Source organism: Epinephelus lanceolatus, chromosome 1, assembly GCF_041903045.1.
Source record: "Epinephelus lanceolatus isolate andai-2023 chromosome 1, ASM4190304v1, whole genome shotgun sequence".
NCBI classification, from domain to species: domain Eukaryota; kingdom Metazoa; phylum Chordata; class Actinopteri; order Perciformes; family Serranidae; genus Epinephelus; species Epinephelus lanceolatus.
This window is the reverse complement of record NC_135734.1, coordinates 35,116,977-35,136,816: the sequence shown is the minus strand read 5'-3', so window position 1 is coordinate 35,136,816 and position 19,840 is coordinate 35,116,977. Positions and strand designations below refer to the sequence as shown.

Genomic DNA, 19,840 nt, shown 5'->3' with positions numbered 1-19,840 from the left:
GCTAGCCTGGCTATCCCCAAAATTCTGCTGATGACGACACTAATGTAAAATAACAATGAGTAGACTTTGAGGGAGTTACTGCACGTGCTGTCATTATTCCTTGTTGTTAAAGCTGTAGGTTTGTTTCAAAATTTAAGGGGGCGCATACTAAGCAGGAGGTCTGGCGGTCATCAAACACTCCATTTCCCGCATTTTGGTGAATTGTTATATTCAAATTTGTGCCTCTTCTGCATCAATTTATGATGCTAATGCCACTGTAATTGTGCTAAGCTGTGTGCTGGTACTTAATGCTGCTTGCATGTCTGCTTGTGCTAACGTGCTAATTGTTGTTACATTACTGTATTGTACTTATGCTCTGCTGTTGCTTGTTGCTTTGCATGGCTTCTGTTTTTCCCTTGAGAATTCCTGTTTGCTGTAGTTAATGCTGTCTGCATGTCTTCATGCTGTATTTGTCCTGTGAATTTTATCCTTTTATTCATATCAAAACATCTCGCCAAAGGACTGCAGTTGAGAATTAGCCAGCTGGCTAACACTGGCATATATACATGGTACTTCCTGCCTCAATGGTGCATATTTGCTTCTTCTTATTCTTCTTTCTGTTTAATGGGGGAATGCAATCTTTGCTTTTGAGGCTGCACAGTGCCACCACTTGCTTTAGTGGAGGCAGTGTTGCATCTATGAGTTGCGTTCGAGCAGTCTGCTAAAAAAGAAATAAAAGTCCTCTGCTACTTCACTGCTTTTTTTACCGTCTTGTCTACGGTAGCTGTTGGTTACAGATTAAACAAGATTCAAATGTTAAGGATTGAGTGTTGGTTGGTGGATTTTTTGACAGACTCAGGCTAGCAGTTTTCCCACGCTTGTAGTCTTTATGCTAAGCTAGGCTAATTACCTCCCGGTTCCAGCTAATTGACAAAACTTTTCTAAGATGTTTAGATTACAGTCATTCAGCCCCATCCAAATGCAAAGGCTTATTTGATGGGATGTCTATGAGCCAATCACAGTGTTCAACATCATCAAGAGAGGACTGCAGTAGAGCCACGTCCCCTTTTTTAACAAACATGGCTGACAGTGAGGATAGATAGGCGCAAAGGGCACATTTGAGTCTATAAATCATACTGTTAGAGTACACAGTTTGTCCTTTAACACCTTTTATACTAAAAATGAAATCTTATATTACTTATACATGTCAAAATATCATATGAAAGATTTACAGCTTTTACTCAGAATATTTTCAAAAACATCCACTATCCATTGGATGGACAGTGGATTTGAGTGTCACCGGAAAACGAATTGGGGAAATACAGTTTAAGTTGGTTCTCATTTAATATTCTAAAGATACAGTCAGCATATAATGCATCCTACTGATTATGTACACAGTAAATTTAATTTCAGGAGGTTTTCAACACACTATTTTCTTGAGATACTTCAGAAATTGCGGATATTTTGAGAAGCGTTGATAGGTACAATACAAAATGCATATATAATGCTTTTTTAAAGCATCACTTTATTCATTAATAGAAGTTAACTATTCAGAAAAAATAAATAATCTCATGTTTTTTGTAGAAAAAAGGTCTGTTTACCGTGATTTTTACTGGTGATTACTGGTGTTTTTTGTGTTCAGATTATTCGTCCATGGGAATGGACAGAAAAAATAGCACACGATAAAGTACTGTTACTAACAATTTATGAGTCCATTTAGACTAGAAATTCACCATTACAATATAGAGATTTTTTTTGTGTTTGGAACTTATTGGGTTCTGAGCAGGTTAACGTACTAAGTCAGTAAGAGGTTAATAATCTTAGCTATTCAAAAAGTTCCATTGTCCAGCCCTATGTGTATATGATTCTACACAGCACACTCACTTCACACACATCCCTGCCTAATGGACATTACACACTGTGCACTTGTTAATTTGGACAGATTAATTCACATGTTAAAGAAGAATTCATAAAAACCAGAGAGCAGAGCAATAAAGCGTACACTCAATTTTTACAGAGATTCCCTTCAAAGCCACTAATACAACAGAACTCCCCCTGCATTCGTCGAACACGCAGGGATGGTGAGATCACAGCAGAGCGCTGGGGGTCAGGCCCTCTGCACCGAGCATTTAAAAAAATGAACTGTAGGCATTTAGAGCCATAATAGATGTTGAAAGAAAGAAAAGGAAAAGGTTGCGGGGGCAGAGCCGGTGGTTGGGTGGGGAGGGGGAGGTGGGCAGTGCACCTTGACAGGAAACATAGAGGTGAAGAGCAGGAGTTGGAGGTTAGTTTGACAGAGAGAAAAGAAGTGGTGGTGGTGGTGGTGGTGGTGAGGAGAAATGGGGGTGGGGGGAGTGCGGAAGTGCCAAGCCCACTTTTAACTGAACCGAGGGTGGTGAGTGGTGGTGGGGTGAGGCAGAGGGAGGTGGGGGGGAGACAGAGATAGAGATCAGGGGAAAATAAAAGGGGTGTGCAGGGGAAGGAAGAAGGGAGGAAGGAGAGGTTGGAGGGGGGGTGAGAACGAGGGGGGTGCAGGGACCTTCTGCACCTTGACACTTGCTCTCACCACAGCACCTGATAAGTGCAATGGAAAAACGTCTGGTTTCCTCCTGCATGTTAAGTGGTTTATATTCTCCTCCTCTCCATGCAGCCTGTAGCTACAGTCTGCTACTGTACTGACGCTACAGCGAGGTAATAACAGACAAAAGGAAATGACAGAAAACCAAAGAGACAGGGAGAAAAAATAGCACGTATTGTCTCCTTCTGTATTGTTTCTTTCTCTTTTTTTTTATGATGAATTCTAATCTGCGTGAGAGATGTAATCTTTAAGTTGAAAAAAAAAAAAAGACAATCTAGAAATTTTCCTTTCTTCATCCATTATTTTTTAACACGTCCCTCGTCGTTTCAAAAACAATTTCTGCATCGAGATCCAGATGCAGAATTTTATTTGCTCAACAGAGGATCAGATGCAAGCGGATATATATCTTTACTACCTCATGCATGTACTGACAAGGAACTCATTCCCATGATTTGTAAGTGGGTCTCTCCACAGAACAGCATTAACAATATTCACTTTAGATAACGTATGATTCCAGGCCCTAGGAGAGGATGGGTTTCTTAGAAATGCTTTGTTAGCACTCTCCCCCCCTTGATAAATGATTGAGGACATGTGGCCTGAGACATCAATACAATCTCTGTTGTAATTAAAAAAAGGTGCGCACCAACAATATTACACGGCTTTCACTTTGTCTGTCTCTCCTCTCTCTCTCTCTGTTTCTGTCTCCCCCCCCTCTCCCTCGCGCGCTCACCCACTCTTCCTCTCATTGAGCCCCAGAGCAGAGAAGAGATAATTCAAAAAGCACTTGCATGGAGTGAAACATGAAAAAGAGGAGACATATGAAATTAAATTCTCTCTTTTCGCTCTATTGTTCTTTCATTTTCTCTCCTTTGTTACATAAATGCATAAATGCATAAAAGCAAGGCAAGCTAGATTCTAATTATGATTTTCACAATACTAAAAGATTTCTTCTTTTTTTTTATTAAGAAAAAATGAAAGAAAGGTGTCACAAACAAAGCAGAGTTACTGTTCCAGCACTTTGTCAAAGTCAAAGTGCTGCAAGTGCTGCATCGCTGAACTTCAATAAACTTTTTCTTTTTTCCAAGCGGCCTTACAAACAATTATATAATGAAACAGTTAAAAAACGAGACTTTGATGCCCTGATACAGGTGCTTTACGACAAAAGAAAAGAGAAAATCACCAAATGTTTTATTTCATTTAATCAACGTTGCTCTTCTTTTTATTTTTAACCTTAAAACAGGTTTGTAGCAGAAGCACTGTCTGCAGAAAGCCGCTGCATGCCTTTGTTCTGTGTGAACGCGAACACAGCGGGAGGCGGTTGGTTTGGCCTATCAGCTGCAGCGAAATGCTTCTGCTCCCATGCAGATACCACACAAACCACCAAGTCTGATGGGTGCTTTCTTGAGAGCCTTGTGGTGGCCAGCGATGGTTTGAGGATGAGCAGGTCTCTCAGGGCAAGCGTGGGAAGATCCCGTACCGTGAGTAGTAGGGTTGGGTGTCGAACTCTGAATCAAATTACATCGGTACAATCAAGTAACGATTCACATTAAATCCATCTGTATCAAATGCAGTGTTGGGCAGTAAGGCGTTACTATAATAATGTTACTTTTTCCAGTAATGAGTAGTGTAACTAATTACTATAACTTTCAGTAATAATATTACAGTTACTACAAAACCAAACAACTCGTTACAACATTACTTTTGTTATCAGGCCAGCACTGACTTGAAATAAAACATCATATCAGCGGACTCATTTTCGTAATCGTCTTACTGCGCACACACGTTATAAAGCAGCAAGCTAGTTGGAAACGCTTAGCTTAGCGGCTGGAAACATTCCCATTACTTTGATTTTGTCGGAATGAACGATGACAAGAACACTGTTGCTGCAGGTAGTCGCACTAAAACTCTTCCCACTGCAAAAACACGTCCTCAAACCTCTGGTCGGATACACCTACTATGACCAACAACACAACAACATGAAGCTCCAGGAAATACACCCCACCAAAGGTGAGCCCTCCTGGGTTGGCTGTAGCCCTGCACAGGCCAAACAACCAAACCTGGACTTTATTTGTGTACAGCTGCAGCTACGAACACCAAATGAAGCTTATGGCTAGATATGTGGTGGTTGAAATGTTGCTCCATGAGCCTTGGGAAAATACCGATCACGGGCAACAGAAAACCCCCAGGTAAATAGAAGTTAACTAGCCTTAGCTACACTTAGCGGTGATTACCCTGACATCCACACAGAGGCACACATCTCAGTTTTGGGAAGATCCGCAATTACCATTCTTATAGGGTGTAACGGAAAAGTAATATAAAGAGTAGTGTAACGAATTACTGTTGGCAGGGAGTAATGAGTAAAGTAATATTATTAATTTTGAAAAGAGTAATAAGTGTTTGTATATCAGGGTGAAAACACTGGATTTAGAAAAGAGCTCCCAGACGCCTGCAGGCTGGCCACGTAGCTGCCGGCTTTATAGGCAAAAAAACAGCTCTCTGACTCCTGCTATGGTTTCAGCATCTGGTTTATTTTCTTTTCTATATTACTTTAGTAATAGCCAAGTATCACTGCTAGACAAGTATAGACACACTCAGACAGAGACAGACAGAAGATTAGCTCTGTGTGATTAGAAAAGAGCAGAGGAGCAATATTGCTTTTCTTTTATGCGTCACTCCTGCAACTTGCTCAAGAATTTTTGTTATTACAGAAATAACAGAGCACTGAAATAGGTTCTATTGGTATCTGTTCACATGTGAATGGTGCCCAACCCTAGTGACTAGCAGTGGGATGAGGAGTTAGACGACAGGGAAGAAGTCATGGTAGTTGAGGCAGATGCTGCTAGGTTTAAAACAATGGGATGTATGGTGATTGTCCTCTATGCAGAAGCTACTGTGCATCCAAGGTGTGCACACTTCAGTTAAAAAAAAGCCTTTGACACTGCTTCTGTCACTGCTCTCCAGTGTTTGGACAGTCCTACTGTGCAGATGAGGGAAGGTCTCACTGTATGGATGAGGGTTTAATGTGGCATGTCGGTGCATGTAGGTGTGGATGAGACCTAGGGGTGAGGGAGCAGGGGTGAGGGGGGGAGAGTGGGCTGAGAGAGATGAGTCTTACCCCAGTAGAGGGCAGTCTCTTGCCGTCAGGGTTTGGGCGCATGGGCAGGGAACTGTAGAGCCTCACACCTCGATCTGCAGCACCGTATCTGCTCTGGAGGAGGAGAGAGGGAGATTTTGAGCATAAAGAGTAAAGCATATGTAAAACACAAGAATAAAACCAGAGTGAAAAAATGAATTAAATGTGCTCCAAAGTAACTTAATTTCGAAGTTACTCAAGTTTTATTTTCTCAACCAAAGAGCAAGGATCACACATAGTTCTTTTCATGGTCCTCATTTTGTTTACGAGTGCTGGTTTCATAAATTTCCGCCAAGTCGGAGAGCCTGCACATTGGCTGCCATGTTAAATCACATCACCTCATGGTGATGTACCACACATAATAACTGGATAAGGTTGGCTCAGTAGCGGCACTAATGGAACTAAGCTGTTGTGTTTGGTAGCCAGGGTTTCTGCGCTCTGCTCCACTGTACTCCTCTGCCGACTCCATCTTTCTATACGTTACACAGCTGATAATTAGAGTGTGGTGGGCCGGCTCCTCCCTGTAATTGCCCATGTGGGTTTCAGCTGTACAACACAACCTGAGGGAGTGGTGGCAAAGCCCTCAGTAGTTGGGAAGCTAATGATTCGCAACAAGTGGTCCCTGCCAGGGAAAGACAGTGCAGCTCAGTGTGGTTCACACCGTGGCCCACAGCCTCAGCGGGGGTTACATCCCAGGATTCAATTCAAATCTCACTTTCTCTATCTCGCTCCTTGTCTTCATCGCTTTCATCACTTCCCTCACTCAACTATACACATCTCGCTGTACCTTGGTGATTTCTTGATATTCTGTGAATCTTGCATTAACATCTCTTTGTGGTAACATCTGCTTAACAGTTTGCATGTTGTTTCTATCATCTGACAGTGATCACCTATTGTCTCCGTGTGGGTGTTAATTGATAAAACGAGTTACATCTTTTTCTTTTTGGTGTCGGAGAGTCTATTTTAGCTTCTGTATGGTGCCAGCTGTTAGAGCCCTGACACACCAAGGTGATGGTCCGCTGTTAGTCAATGCTGGGCCGTGACGTTGGCTCTAGTCGGCCCTCGTCCGCTTTTTTTCGGCTGATTCAGCACCCTGAATCTGCGTCAGAGCTCGTTGGTAAATGAAATCACTGATCGGCAACTGAGCTCAGTGCACAAGAAGAGAAGTAGGGAGAGCAAACAAACAGCTAAAGTCAAGCAGACATGGGGCGCTTGGTGGCTTAGTAAGTAAAGCAAGCATCCCATGTACGAAGGCAATGTCCTTGCCGCAGCAGCCATTGGTTTGATTCCAGCTTGTGGCCCTTTGCTGCATGTCATCCCCTCCCCTTTGCCTATCTTATAAAGGCAAAAAGCCAAAAAAAAGTTTTTAGCCATTGAGCTCTTTAGCAGAAACAGTTCGAAATTGTTTGTGTAATTGTTCGTTGACGCACGGTAAATATGCTTTCTTCTGTCAACATTGGGTTGTATCGTTCATGTGCTAACTGGCTAACTAGCATCTTGAATCTGTCCTATTGCTGGTCCGTTTTCCCATTCTGAATGACGACTACAAACTACCGCCACCTGCTGGTATCCCTTTTGTGTACGTGCTAGTTGGTTGTTGGCTCATGTCTTTGTGACGCATTCAAGTGCAACTTTATGGCACAGGAGACGTAAGGCGACACAACAGTCAGCCTTTGTCACCACTAGTTCTTTGCTGTTGCTTTGGTGTGTCTGGGCCATGAAAATAAATGCTGCAACCGGTGATGTGGAAACTGGTTTCTCATAAATAAGATAATAAAACATGAATTTATTTTAGTATATTTGGTAATGACTACTACTGCCTGCTATGTATAGTGCTTAATGGCTTTGCCACATTTGATACAAACAGTCTGCTAATGAGGATGTGATGTAGATTACTGAGGGAGAAAAAAAACAGTGCAGCAATCTAGAACAAATAACACATTATCTCTCTCTTGTACTTAATCTTTTACTTGCTTTATTCTGTCTTCCCTTATTCTTTTTTGGCATTCAGTCTGTCACCTCACTCACACGCACTCACAATCGACAAAAATCATACACAAAAACACCCAGACACACACAGGCAGGGCCTCAGATTCAGACAGACGCAGTATTTGACTATATTTAACAACTGAGTGAGAAAACAACCAAAACTGACCCTGTTTTTCACTTGTAGTCAGTCACATGGTACGGGCAAACACACATCCGGTGCGCACATGAGCGTAGCAGGCCTCAGCTTTTATAGTGGAATCGCCATAAACACACCTTTGCAGATTGCGTTTATGGGCCTAAATGCGTAGTGATTACCTCGCAGTGAAACCCGGTGTATGCAAAAGCTTATGTAACATACCGTGCATGAAACACAGTCGAGAAATCACAGGCTCAAAGAGCATGATTTATCCCCTATGAGCAGCGTTCTATGCAGAACAGTAACAGTATGCTGATCTAATGGCCTATCACACACAGTGTACAGTGGCAGCCTATCCCCTGAGGCAGAGTGAGAGTACTTGCTGTGTAAGGTTTTGATTTCCTGTGCTCATTATGAAAGGTGAAAACAGATGAGTAGACAGCAGTGGCCATCTCGTCGATATGGTTCGCATAATGATGACACGGCGTTATTAAAGAGAACTCTCATTTACAACTTTCCTTGATGCTGCACCGTCCTCACAACCAACAACTTAAATCACACAAGCGCCTATTCTGGATTTGCAGCATGTTTTTTAAAGGTGGATTTATGGTTTTCCTTTACATCATTAGAAAAAAGGTTCTTAATGAAGGGCTGCGGAGCCAGAAGTAACCCTTTTTTGAAGAAGGGGTTCTCCAAGGGTTTTTTATAAGACCAAGAGTTCATTAAGAACCTTTTCATCCACAGAATCCTTTTAGGAGAAAGAGTTTTTTGAGGATTGCTGAAAGCATGGGTGTTAAAAGATCCTCACCCCTTGAATATTCAAATGTTTACCCATGTTTCAAATGTAGATGAATCTAAATCCCCTTCATCAATTCATTTTACTTGTTTTCTGCCATAGTTGATACTTTAACTATTATTTCATGCCTTACAGTAGCACTTTGGTTCAGATAGACCAAATAAGCACCGTCCCTTTAGGAGGCTTTTGAAGCTGAAGGCCACTGGACGTTTTTCCGATTGGCCCCAGGCTAAAAGCATTATTAATCGTATAGGGATATATGGGTAATGTAGTCAATTACTGTTTTTAGAGCCCTGGGACAGGCTCAAGGTGGAACAATTACAACATAATACCTTTCATAGAGGGGCCATTGTTCTTTAACCTAAACCCCAGTTCAGACGAATGATTCATGACGAGATGAAACCGATTTAGAACGTTGCAGAAAAAAGTTGCAGCAGTGTGAACTGGTCGGTCGGAGTTTGATTCAAGCCAGCTGATGGTGTCACCTGCAACTCAGCTGGTCAAAACGCCAGTGGCTGGTTTCAGAACGTAAGGTACATCCCTGTTTCAACAGCCAGTCGGCTTGTGGTGAAGTCCACTGGTCAAGACAAAATGACCGCAGACGGCGTGCTGTGGCAGATGCTCTGTCTTCACCCAGACCTCTGTTTTCATCCTCACGGGGTGCCGGTGTCGGACAGTAGGTCGCTGCTGCTGCTCGCTGTATGTGCTTACGCCCCCTCACAAACACACACATTCTCATTGACTGATTAATTGCCGCTGGTTATTCACATTATTGTGGCGTATTTATTATGAATACAGTCCATGTTTTTCACTGTTTCATCACTACTACAGATGCAGCTGTAGCCAGTATCTCACTATCACTATCCTCATTCATATTTTAAGAAGCTAAAAATTATATTCAGCCACAAAATAAGCCTGAAAAGCTGGAAAACAGAACAGAAGTAGGGAGAGTATAGCGATGATACACTGTCTCATCTAGTTGCATTGGTGTGAACCGGCAGGTTTTTAGAACGTGCAGAACGGCACATTTCAACTCGTCTTGTCGCAAATCTTGGTCTGAACTTGGCTTTATATGTTGAGTTCTACTTAAAACCTCTGACAGGGTTCAAAGTGGACCCTTCATAAAAGGTTCTACTAGGATCCAAAAATGGTTCTCCTATGGGGACAAGCAGAAGAACCCTGTGAGGTTCTAGAGTGTACTCAAAAAGGCACTGTTTTTTTTCAAATTGTAATATATGTATGTATTTGCTGTTCATATTATTTGCAGTGCCATTCTAGGTCACAATCAGCGACATGACCTGGCATGTTGCGTCTCGCACATCCTCCAGTCAGACATTTCTTTCTCTTCCTGCCTTGCAGAAGAGCTACTGTACACTAACTGCATCCCTCAGTGGAGACTTTTTCTTTTGTGGCTTGTTAGGTAGCTTGCCAGCATCGCTGCTAAATGAATGCCTCGCAGAATAGCTGCTTTAGCCAGCGAAGGAGCCACAGTAAGTGAATGTTTGATATTTCTCCAGTGTGCCAGGCTAATCTGGCCCTGTGGCATGCCATTACGGGGCTAATAACAGCTGTCTGCGGCCTGGAGGGGACACAAGCAGGCCTGGCTGCGCTAACTGGCCCTGACAGACTCATTAGGAGCGCTGGCACCCAGAACAGCAACAGCCAAACTCCTCACATTTCCTTGCTGGCTCACAACAGTTTGCAAGTGCACGAAGCATTGTTCTCTACACTTGTTCTCTGACACCTTTCTTTTGTTTTCAAGTCCTCACTTCAGATGCTCTAACCCCTGTCACCTCTCTTTCACTTTCTGGCTGGCTTTGGGTTTCTGTGATATTTCTACCAAAACCAGATGCTGCCAGGAGTTTATCATCTCTGTTCGACACCACGTTGAGTCTCACCACTTTTTCTTTCTTTTTTTTAAATCCCGCACACCCACACTCTAGTTCTGACCGAAATAGAGCAGAAGGTAGAGTTCACTTGTTCGCTCACGCTTCTGTAGTCCTCTCTGAGAAAAGTAAAGGTAAAATAAATAAACACCTGAATAAATAACTCTGCAACTCACTTAGTTTCTAACTAACTTCAGTGTACAGCCACAGGAAGATGCTGCACCACACCAGGAAGAGGCTGGCATCCTCTGAACTTTGTATCAGTTACTGTAGCTGAGCCTGGCTGGGGACAAGAGGGACTTCCCCAGGCAGACAGCAAAAGCAAACATTGTCCTGTCGCTTGGCAGAGCCGAGCCAATCAGTACAAGCTGAGCAGGCAGACAATAAACACAGAGAGCCAATGACGGACGTCTGGATGTAGAACCATTAACAATAGAGGGGGGCGGGGGAGCGGGGGATACAAGTTGGGCTGTGATATGTTTTCTGGCTCCACTCCTGCCATGTGACAGACTTTTATGCTCAAGATTTACATGATACTGATTACACTGATGCATGTGACAGTTTCAGACTATGTCAGACAAATCGTGTTGAAAAGTTTATTCTCTGAAATAAGCAAAAGTGCAATTTTTCTGACGAGTGATTGAAATGTCTGCCACGTTATATAACCAAGGCCAACTGCTACCTATTAATGGCCAAGATAGTTTTTCACAGATATATTGGTATCAACATGTTTGCTGCTTCAAATACATTTTTAATTGATATGTTTGTATTCATAATTAATATTTAACCATATATTAAATATGTTACAAGATCTGAGCTCCTGTAAAATATCTAAGACATGTCCTCATGTGTATGTTGTGTTTTTATGTGAACACAAAAGAATTAAAAGAGAATCAAAAAGAACCCAGTCGCCAGAAGAAAATGTTCACACTGGACGTGTCTGTGAGCCACAAATACATACCAAAACCATTTCAACATTTCTTAAGTGATGTAATATAAGCTGACTTCTGTCATCAGGAGAGGGAGAGGACTGCTGTTCAAAACCAAAAAATACAGTTCTTTTCTGGCCAACATTTCGCTGCGTTTTCAGTAGTGTTTGTGGGAAAAATCTGGGTGTTTTTTACCGACACATCACAACATTTCCCTCCAGGCTTTGTGCCTCCAAATGTGGGTGTTTTAAGCCAAAACATTTTCAAACTATAACCAAGTGATTTTTTTTGGCCTTAACACAGCCACAGCTTCACCACAGCATTGTTGAGAAGCTTTAAGTTTCATTGTATCCACTAACAAGTTAAGTAAATTGTCTATGATTTGCAAAAATGTACAAGACGAACATTTTTGTTTTTATCATTCATAAATAAAATCCATTATCTGTCAGGCTTCATTATCTAATAATGGGGCTGTGCACTGGCAAGAATCTGGTGATACGTTATAACTAATCTAAATTATCTAACATTATAGAATATTGTTATATCCTAATGTTGTAGTTGTACTGTTGTTGCTGTTGTTGCATTGACTTAATGTTGTGTTGTCTTGCTATTGTTATTGCTGAAGCTGTCGTGTCATGAATATGTTCTATTTTGTAATTGTGTTTTTTATATAATAGTGTCTTCTAGCGGGGAAATTATTCTTTGTTTCCTGTCCAGGGACTACAGATGACAAATAGCTTATAGCTAACTCTGGCGCAGCTAAGTAGCTGTGCACTGTCCCTGCTGAATAAATAAAAATTTAAAAAATACAAAGAAACAATACGCATCACGATACAGGGGTTATGATTCAATATTTTTTGATACTGTAGGAGATACATTGCAATATTTTTAATCTTATTTTAGGAGAACTGTCACAATATAAAAAACACATAACCATATGCAAAAAAATGTAAGTTAAAAAAGCTAATTTATTTGCAATCAGATCAGCAGGAACTGCATTTGTATTTATCACAGCCCCTGAAACACGCTTTTGAGTATGTTGGAGTGAAAGAGTGAAATGGCGGATGATGTACTGGCCTTTAAACACTACACAAAATGAACCACTGCTACAAATGTTTGCATGTAAACTACTAATTAAAAATCAATACAATACAACAGAGCGTAATGTCATGATACTCAATTGTGTTAATATTTCCACCTCTATCTAATAAATATTCATCATCTTTATTTTTCTCCAAATCAGCCTAGAGCACAGTAGATGCTACGATACACCTACTCATTAGATATCAGCGTTGCCTTTTTATAGGCGGGGGTGGTGGGGCACTGCAAAGCCAAAGGCACAGCTGTGGGGGTATAGTTACCTGTAACGTTAGCTGTTGCATGTTATATTATTTACGCAGATCTGGACTTAATGGAACACATGTGTGTCTGCAGCCGACATTCTTCCCAGATTAGCTGAAAGGCCTGCACACATCAGACTCCACAGATGGGAGGAATGCAGGGCCTAGACCGGCTTATGGGGAAACCCTATCACTCATCTATAGTATACAGTAATGTATGCACACACACACATGATCGTGCATGTACACACGTACTGTATATATACATCATGGAGACAGCACTCCATACTGTATGTACAGTATGCACTCAACAATGCATGCACGCTGACACAAGAAGATCAATGATACAAAACGTTACCCTCATTCCAGATTCAGTCCCTGCATTGTTCAATTCAGCTTCCTGTGGTGCTGCTCTTCCTGATATTTCAACTGCTAACATACGTTATCCTGTCAATTCTGTTGCATAAACACATTACACAATATCAGTCGCATATCTAGCTGCGCTGGTCTAACAGTCAATAACAGAGTATGAATCACTTTTTCAGTGGTTTGTAGAGACTTAAGTCTGAGAAAAAACTGCAGCATGCCAACATTGGTTTGCATATCGTAATGAATCATTTTCCTTCATAGATTTGTACTGATTGTACGGCTTGGCAATATATTGTTATTATATCAATACTGTGAAATGAGACTAGATATTGTCATTGACTGTGGAGTGTAATATCTTAAGTGCTGTCATTTCCTGGTTTTAAAAGATGTGTTACCGTAAAGTGATGTAATTTTCTGCATTTAGCAGCGTGTTGCAGCCGTACTTTGATCTACTATTACCCACTTTGGCATTATTTCTACATTACTTATGATTATTTATCAAAAATATCTTATCATTACAACAATTTGGTCAATAACATTGATTTCCTCCATACGGCTGAGTCCTAACTGAATGTGATATGATCTAATTTGATAGCAAATAATTCAGATATAATTTACATACATACATACAGCTTTGTTTTTTTACAGTGGTGCCCCCAGAAATTTTTCATAGGGGTGGCCAGATGGGTGCCACTGGAAATCTTGGTGTGGTTCATCAAGATCAAAATGCATAACTGAACTTCAGGAATTCTATTATGGTGTATATGAGTGCTTTCACACCTGCCCTGTTTGGTTCAGTTCAATCAAACTCAAGTTCATTTGACCCCTAAGTGCGGTTTGTTTGAGCAGGTGTGAACACAGCAGTTGCACCTCGTTTTCAAACTGTATGGTTTGACTAAAATGAACAATGACAGCAATATAGTCCACGATGACCAGCGCTAAAATCAACCTGCGTAGTTGTCCCTCCATTGTGTGTGTACTCTCTTTCAACGTTTTGCTGCATGAAAATTCTGACCAATCAAAAGTAGCTTTCTTGCACAAGGCATTTGATCTGGTCCGCTTATAAATGCTGCCATGAGAACATGAACCAACTCTAGGCAATCATACAACTTTGTTACAAAATAAGTCCCTGATTCAGACCAAAGCAAGACAACTCTAGGTCTGACAGCACCCTTATTATATAGGCTAGTTGAAAACTATGTCAATATAAGTGTTAAGGAATCACGAACTGATGCACTTTGGTTTCTTATTTTACAATTACTATTCCTAATCATCTGATGTACATAGACTAATACCACAACAACAATCCTGTTTTTATGTTATCTATAAACTTGCCTGTATTGGTTTTGATCCTATCAGTTGTCTATGGTTTAAAAACTATCTCTCTAACAGACTACAGTGTGTAAAAATGGATGATGTTCACTCAGATTTCCTTAATATTTCAAAAGGTGTTCCACAAGGTTCGGTGTTAGGGCCGATATTGTTCTCAATTTTTATGTTACCTATCTATACATGTTAGGTTATTCACTGTTCTTCACATAGGCTGGTTGTCCTTTTTCCTTTAAAAGACAAATATACAACTTTTATTTTAAGGAGTACACTGATTGTAAGGAACAAAACAATTACTGGGTACAGGCCTACTCACGTTTAGGAGAAACTCGTGGGTACCCAATAGAACCAACTGTCATTCAGATATCTTGAGGTGAGAATTCAAGGGATCCTTTTAAAAAAGGCCATGCCAGTTGTTCCCTTGCCAACATTTAGCCTAAATTTAAAGTGTTATTTAGCCTGTTTCCCAACATGCCATGCTGACATGACATGTTTGCTACCAATGGATGCCTTGATTTGTCTAGTTTTACAAGATACTACTACCTCCCTAGCCCCCTCTTGGCCCACCCTTAAGGTGCCAATGGCTCTATTCAAAGCTGAATTCCCAGCTCAGTTTGGATGGATGTACAGTATGTCAGGGAACCTTAAAGTGACAAATTACTTGCAGGTGTTAGGTTTCTTAACTTAATGAAACCAACTTTACTTTGCAGGGACTTGGGTTTGATGGTAATATAGCCACAGTATCTCTGCTACCATCTGTGAGTTTTAGCCTTTAGACCCTGGAAACACATTCTGAGTGTTGTTTATTTCAAAGGAAAAGACAGACTTAAACTCTGTATAAACAGAGAAGTAACTTTAATATATGGCTCAAGGTTCATGTACAGAAATGCATTCAGACTCCACTGCTAAGCCAGTACTTGTGTAATATAGTGAATCAATACAGAACATTGATTACTGAAGGCTGGAAGCTACAGACCTGAATTGCAAAAACATATTGACTCTCATGTATACAGTGATTGTTTGTTTAGATTTTTCTGTTTATTTTCGCATAGATTAGAATTCAGCAGGTTTGTCACATCCCATTCGGCTGTATTTGTAGGTATTATTTATTTACACACTTGCAGTGAGAGATGGACAGATGAGTTGTGTGTGTGTGTGTGTGTGTGTGTGTGTGTGAAAGAGATGTCAGCTGAGGCCTAAGCAGCTCGACCATAACCAGGACATGAACCCAGGGGCTACCTGCCTCAAGCCACTACTGACACTCAAACTACTGATCACACCATGGGGAATATCCAGCTAACACCACAGTTTGAGCCGGGGCTATTTATAGCTGACCGTAGCTTTTACTATCCATCCACTCCTGGTGTAAACTCATGTGAGCTTGTATGTTCGTACATGGTTACGCCTGTGCTTTTAAGGTTGGAACAGCTGATTATATAACAACCGTTATAAAACTTCGCATCATGTCTCCTATCTTCTTTTGTCCTCTTCTGTTGGCTCGTCACTTCTCTTTACCCCTCGCTGCGCCTCCACCCTTCTTCCTGCTGCCTTATCTTTTGTTTATATTTCTCCAATGGTTTTTGTCGCTCCACCGGTCGACGCAGATTGTAATTTACACATGAGCACAATACAACAGCAGAACCTCTGACATCAGCCTCTCTCTCTGTCTTGCTTTCCATCAATATGTATATCCATCTATCTCTCTCTGTGTGTCTTTTATTCCTTTTCTCTTTGCTCTCAATCTCCTGGCATTTCTAGAGCTAAGCAGGATGTGTTGAAATGCAAATACATGCTTGTGTTGTTTAACACTGAAAACCTACAGTGGAAAGTGAGGGCAAGGAGGTCACATTTTCCTTTGACTTTCATAATTTCTGACCCAACTTCTGCCTCAATGTTTTCTACTGTGGATGATGGAAAACCTTATTCTAACATCAATATTGTGGGAGCTCTTTACCTTAAAAGGACAGTTCACCCCGAAATCAAATATACATATTTCATCTCTTACCTGTAGAGCTATTTATCAGTCTAAAGTGTTTTGGTGTGAGTTGCTGAGTGTTGGAGATAGCCATAGAGATGTCTGCCTTCTTTCAAATATAATGGAACTAGATGGCACTTGGCTTGTGGTTTGACAAACTGAACATCAATGTCTCTTTCCGGAAATCATGACCTGGTTACTCAAGATAATCCACAGACTTTGTTGTGAGGAGTTTCATGTGTTTCTACCAAACTGCACCTGCACAGAAGGAAGCATGCATGTACCCTATCGGGCTTGTAATAGAGCAAGATGTGAACAATAATGGTGTCCATTGTGGCTGAGCCGTAATGTTAGTCAGCTCATACCATTCATACACCAAAATTGGTGTGTATATGCATGTCTTTTAAAGGTGGGAAACCCCGTTAAAATAGGTAATAGACTTCTTTCCCATTGCCAGTCACATTCAGCATGACGGATGGGCTGGAGAACAGGGTAGTCAACAGCAGAAAGCAGCATGGAGTCCAGTAGAAATGTTACGGTAGTTCTAGTTTTGTATCTCTTACTTTCTTAGTGTCTCTCTCAGAATTTGAAAGGATGTTCAAACACTGCTTTGATGACATAAATTTAATAATATAAATATAATATCTGGTGATATTAAACCAGACACATGCAATGCCATCTTAGGTGGAACCCGACATCTGTTAGCTGTGTCCCACTTGCAACATAAGACAATATGACATGGTTGTGGCAAAAAAGGAATATTTCAACTCTTTGGAAAACTGAGGCTGTGCCTTCTTTTAAGACCTGGTGGGAGGAAATCACCAACTTGTTACACATGTAGAGAGTAAGATACAGTGTTTCCCTCAGCTCTGTAATCTTTGATTAAACATGGCAACAACTCATGTCTTATTTATTGAGAAAAGTCTAAAGTGTTTGCATGTATGTACAGATACTTGTTCATGATGGGTTGGACAAACAACATTTGTGTGCTCGTATTATATGCGTATGTACAGACATCCATTCTGTAGTTGGTGCTGAACTTCTTGCTGGTCATACTACTACTTTTGTTTTTGTACTGTTAATTCTTTTGGGTGGTGTATTTGTGTTTGTTAAAATCTAAAAATCTATAAATAAAATCAACCTGATCTCACAGAAATACGTGAAATGACCACGACCTCTTAACACCGCATTCCGTGGTGGCAGCACGTAATGGGTTGAAATTACGTGCTGCCACCACAAAAACAATGCCAATGTAAAGTCAATTAGGATCCTCTCCCGTGGTGGACACACGGATTCCCTGATTCAATCACGTCACGTCAACCTCGTTTTCCTCAATGATATCTTTAACATTCCTGTATACACACAAAAACGCGGAAGTGTTCTTGATATTAAAACAGCAAATATATTCCTCTGTTATAATTTCCCACCAATAATAATAATAATGATAATAACGTGATAGTTCAGCTGTTCTAGATATTTGTTATAGCCTATTCAAATATTCAATCCCAAAAACGCTGTTTCTAGAGAACTTGCTAAAATATCTGAAATGAACCATCATGCCTACTTTTTCTTAACATATTTCATCTAGGTGCAGTGTCATTACTAGTTCAGCTTTACTAGACATTTGATATACTCAGTAGATGTATCTTTTTACGACCCTGTTTTACAAGCCGCAAAAAAACCTACCGTCCCAAAAACGATTAGCCAATATCCTTGCTTTTTTTCTTAACATAGTTCATCTAGGTGCAGTGTAATAACTACTTCAGCTTTACTAGATATTAGATTTATTCAGTAGATCTAGCTTTTTACAACCCTATTTTACAAGCCGCAAGCAAACCTACTGTCCCAAAAACGCCGTTTCTAGTGTATTAGCTAAAATATCGAAAATTAGCCAACATCTTTACTTTTTCTTACCATAGTTCATCTAGATGGAGTGTAATAACTAGTTCGGCTTTACTTGATATTAGATACATTCAGTAGATATATCTTTTTACAACCCTATTTAGAACCCTACTTTGCAAATCAGAAGAACTACAACTATGTTGCTGATATGTATCAAACTGCATGGCGCCGTCCCAGGGAATTGTAGTTTTTTAAAAATCTAAGTGTTTTTCCCAGATTTGGAAGTTGTAAATACTGAATTGAGAGTACACTGTGGACTTTAAGGGGATGATAAACACATTTGTGAAATCAGATTTTAAATATCTAATTTCTAAATGGGTGAAAATTAATTTTATCCATATTTTATCCATATCTGACAGCACCCACAGTTGTTGACTACACCCACATGATAGCTGAGGTCAAGAGCTCTCTATAACAGTTGGTCCCATGTCTGTACCCCCTTTTGTTGCTGAGTTATAAGCCCTCAAACATGCACTGAGGTCAAGGTTCAAAGGTCAATGGCTGAAAGCAGGAGCCATGTAGAATCTTCATACTGACATATGTCACTCTCCAGGTTGAGACCTTTCCAATGAGCCATGCCAGGTGTAGTTTCAGAGAGCACTTTGAAGGCCCAGTGTATAAAATGAGTTTTGTTTGTTTCTTTGCTTGTTTTTTTCTTTTTTACTGTAGATAGTTACTAAAATGAGTCATCCTCAGACAATACAATACTACTAAAAAGTAAAACCAATAATAACAATAATGAAATAAGCAATAATAATATTAAAATCATATTGAAATTTTAAAATCTATTTACAGAGTGGAATGGTAGCCTAATAGATAACTTAGATAATATTTATTATTGTTTAGACACTTTATTATTGCTTAGATACTATTTAGCCTATTATTGTATTTACTTTTAGCATGTTCTACTTTTGAGTAATTTCCGAGAAGTTATGATAAAAAAAAATAAAAAATTACAGACTATAGGAGACAACCTCTTCAATGCCTCACGTCAATTAATTAACACTATTTGTCGGCTTTTTATAATGCCTTTTTTTTTTTTTTTTGCTGCTGTCTCCAGTTGAGAGTGGTGATTTGCTAAATACATTCTACAATAATAATTAGATTAACATTTGGTCTATAATATTGTTGGCTATATTACGCATTTTAATTAAAAAAAACGGAAGAATAAAAGAAATAAACACCAAAATAATTACTTTTTTTTTTATTGATACTCCTCTCTGACACACACACACACACACACACACACATTGAACACGCGATTGAATGAATGAATGAATGAATGAATGAATGAACATTGGAAGTGGTTAAGCCACAGTCCCGCCAGCTGGCGCGGTCACATTGAGATTACATTTGTTTTTTATTACTAACAAAATGTTTTATATTGACCGTATGAATGGTTCGTTTTCAAATAAATATTTGGAAACGAAAATATGCTTTGGTGTACTTTTACAGAGTTTTGCAATATGTATATAGCCTACCTGTATCAAAATTTATAA

At 40.1% G+C, this 19,840-nt stretch overlaps 1 protein-coding gene across 3 annotated transcripts in view; it reads right to left on the bottom strand.

Moving 5' to 3' along the window:
• Window positions 1-19,840, bottom strand: part of tox2 (TOX high mobility group box family member 2) — a 144,783-nt gene that overhangs the window by 88,700 nt on the left and 36,243 nt on the right. For all 3 annotated transcript variants that reach the window (XM_078169829.1, XM_033626775.2, XM_033626777.2), the window contains exon 2: window positions 5,673-5,765. In XM_078169829.1, the coding sequence (XP_078025955.1) occupies window positions 5,673-5,765 (93 nt within the window). The remainder of the gene's footprint in view (window positions 1-5,672; window positions 5,766-19,840) is intronic.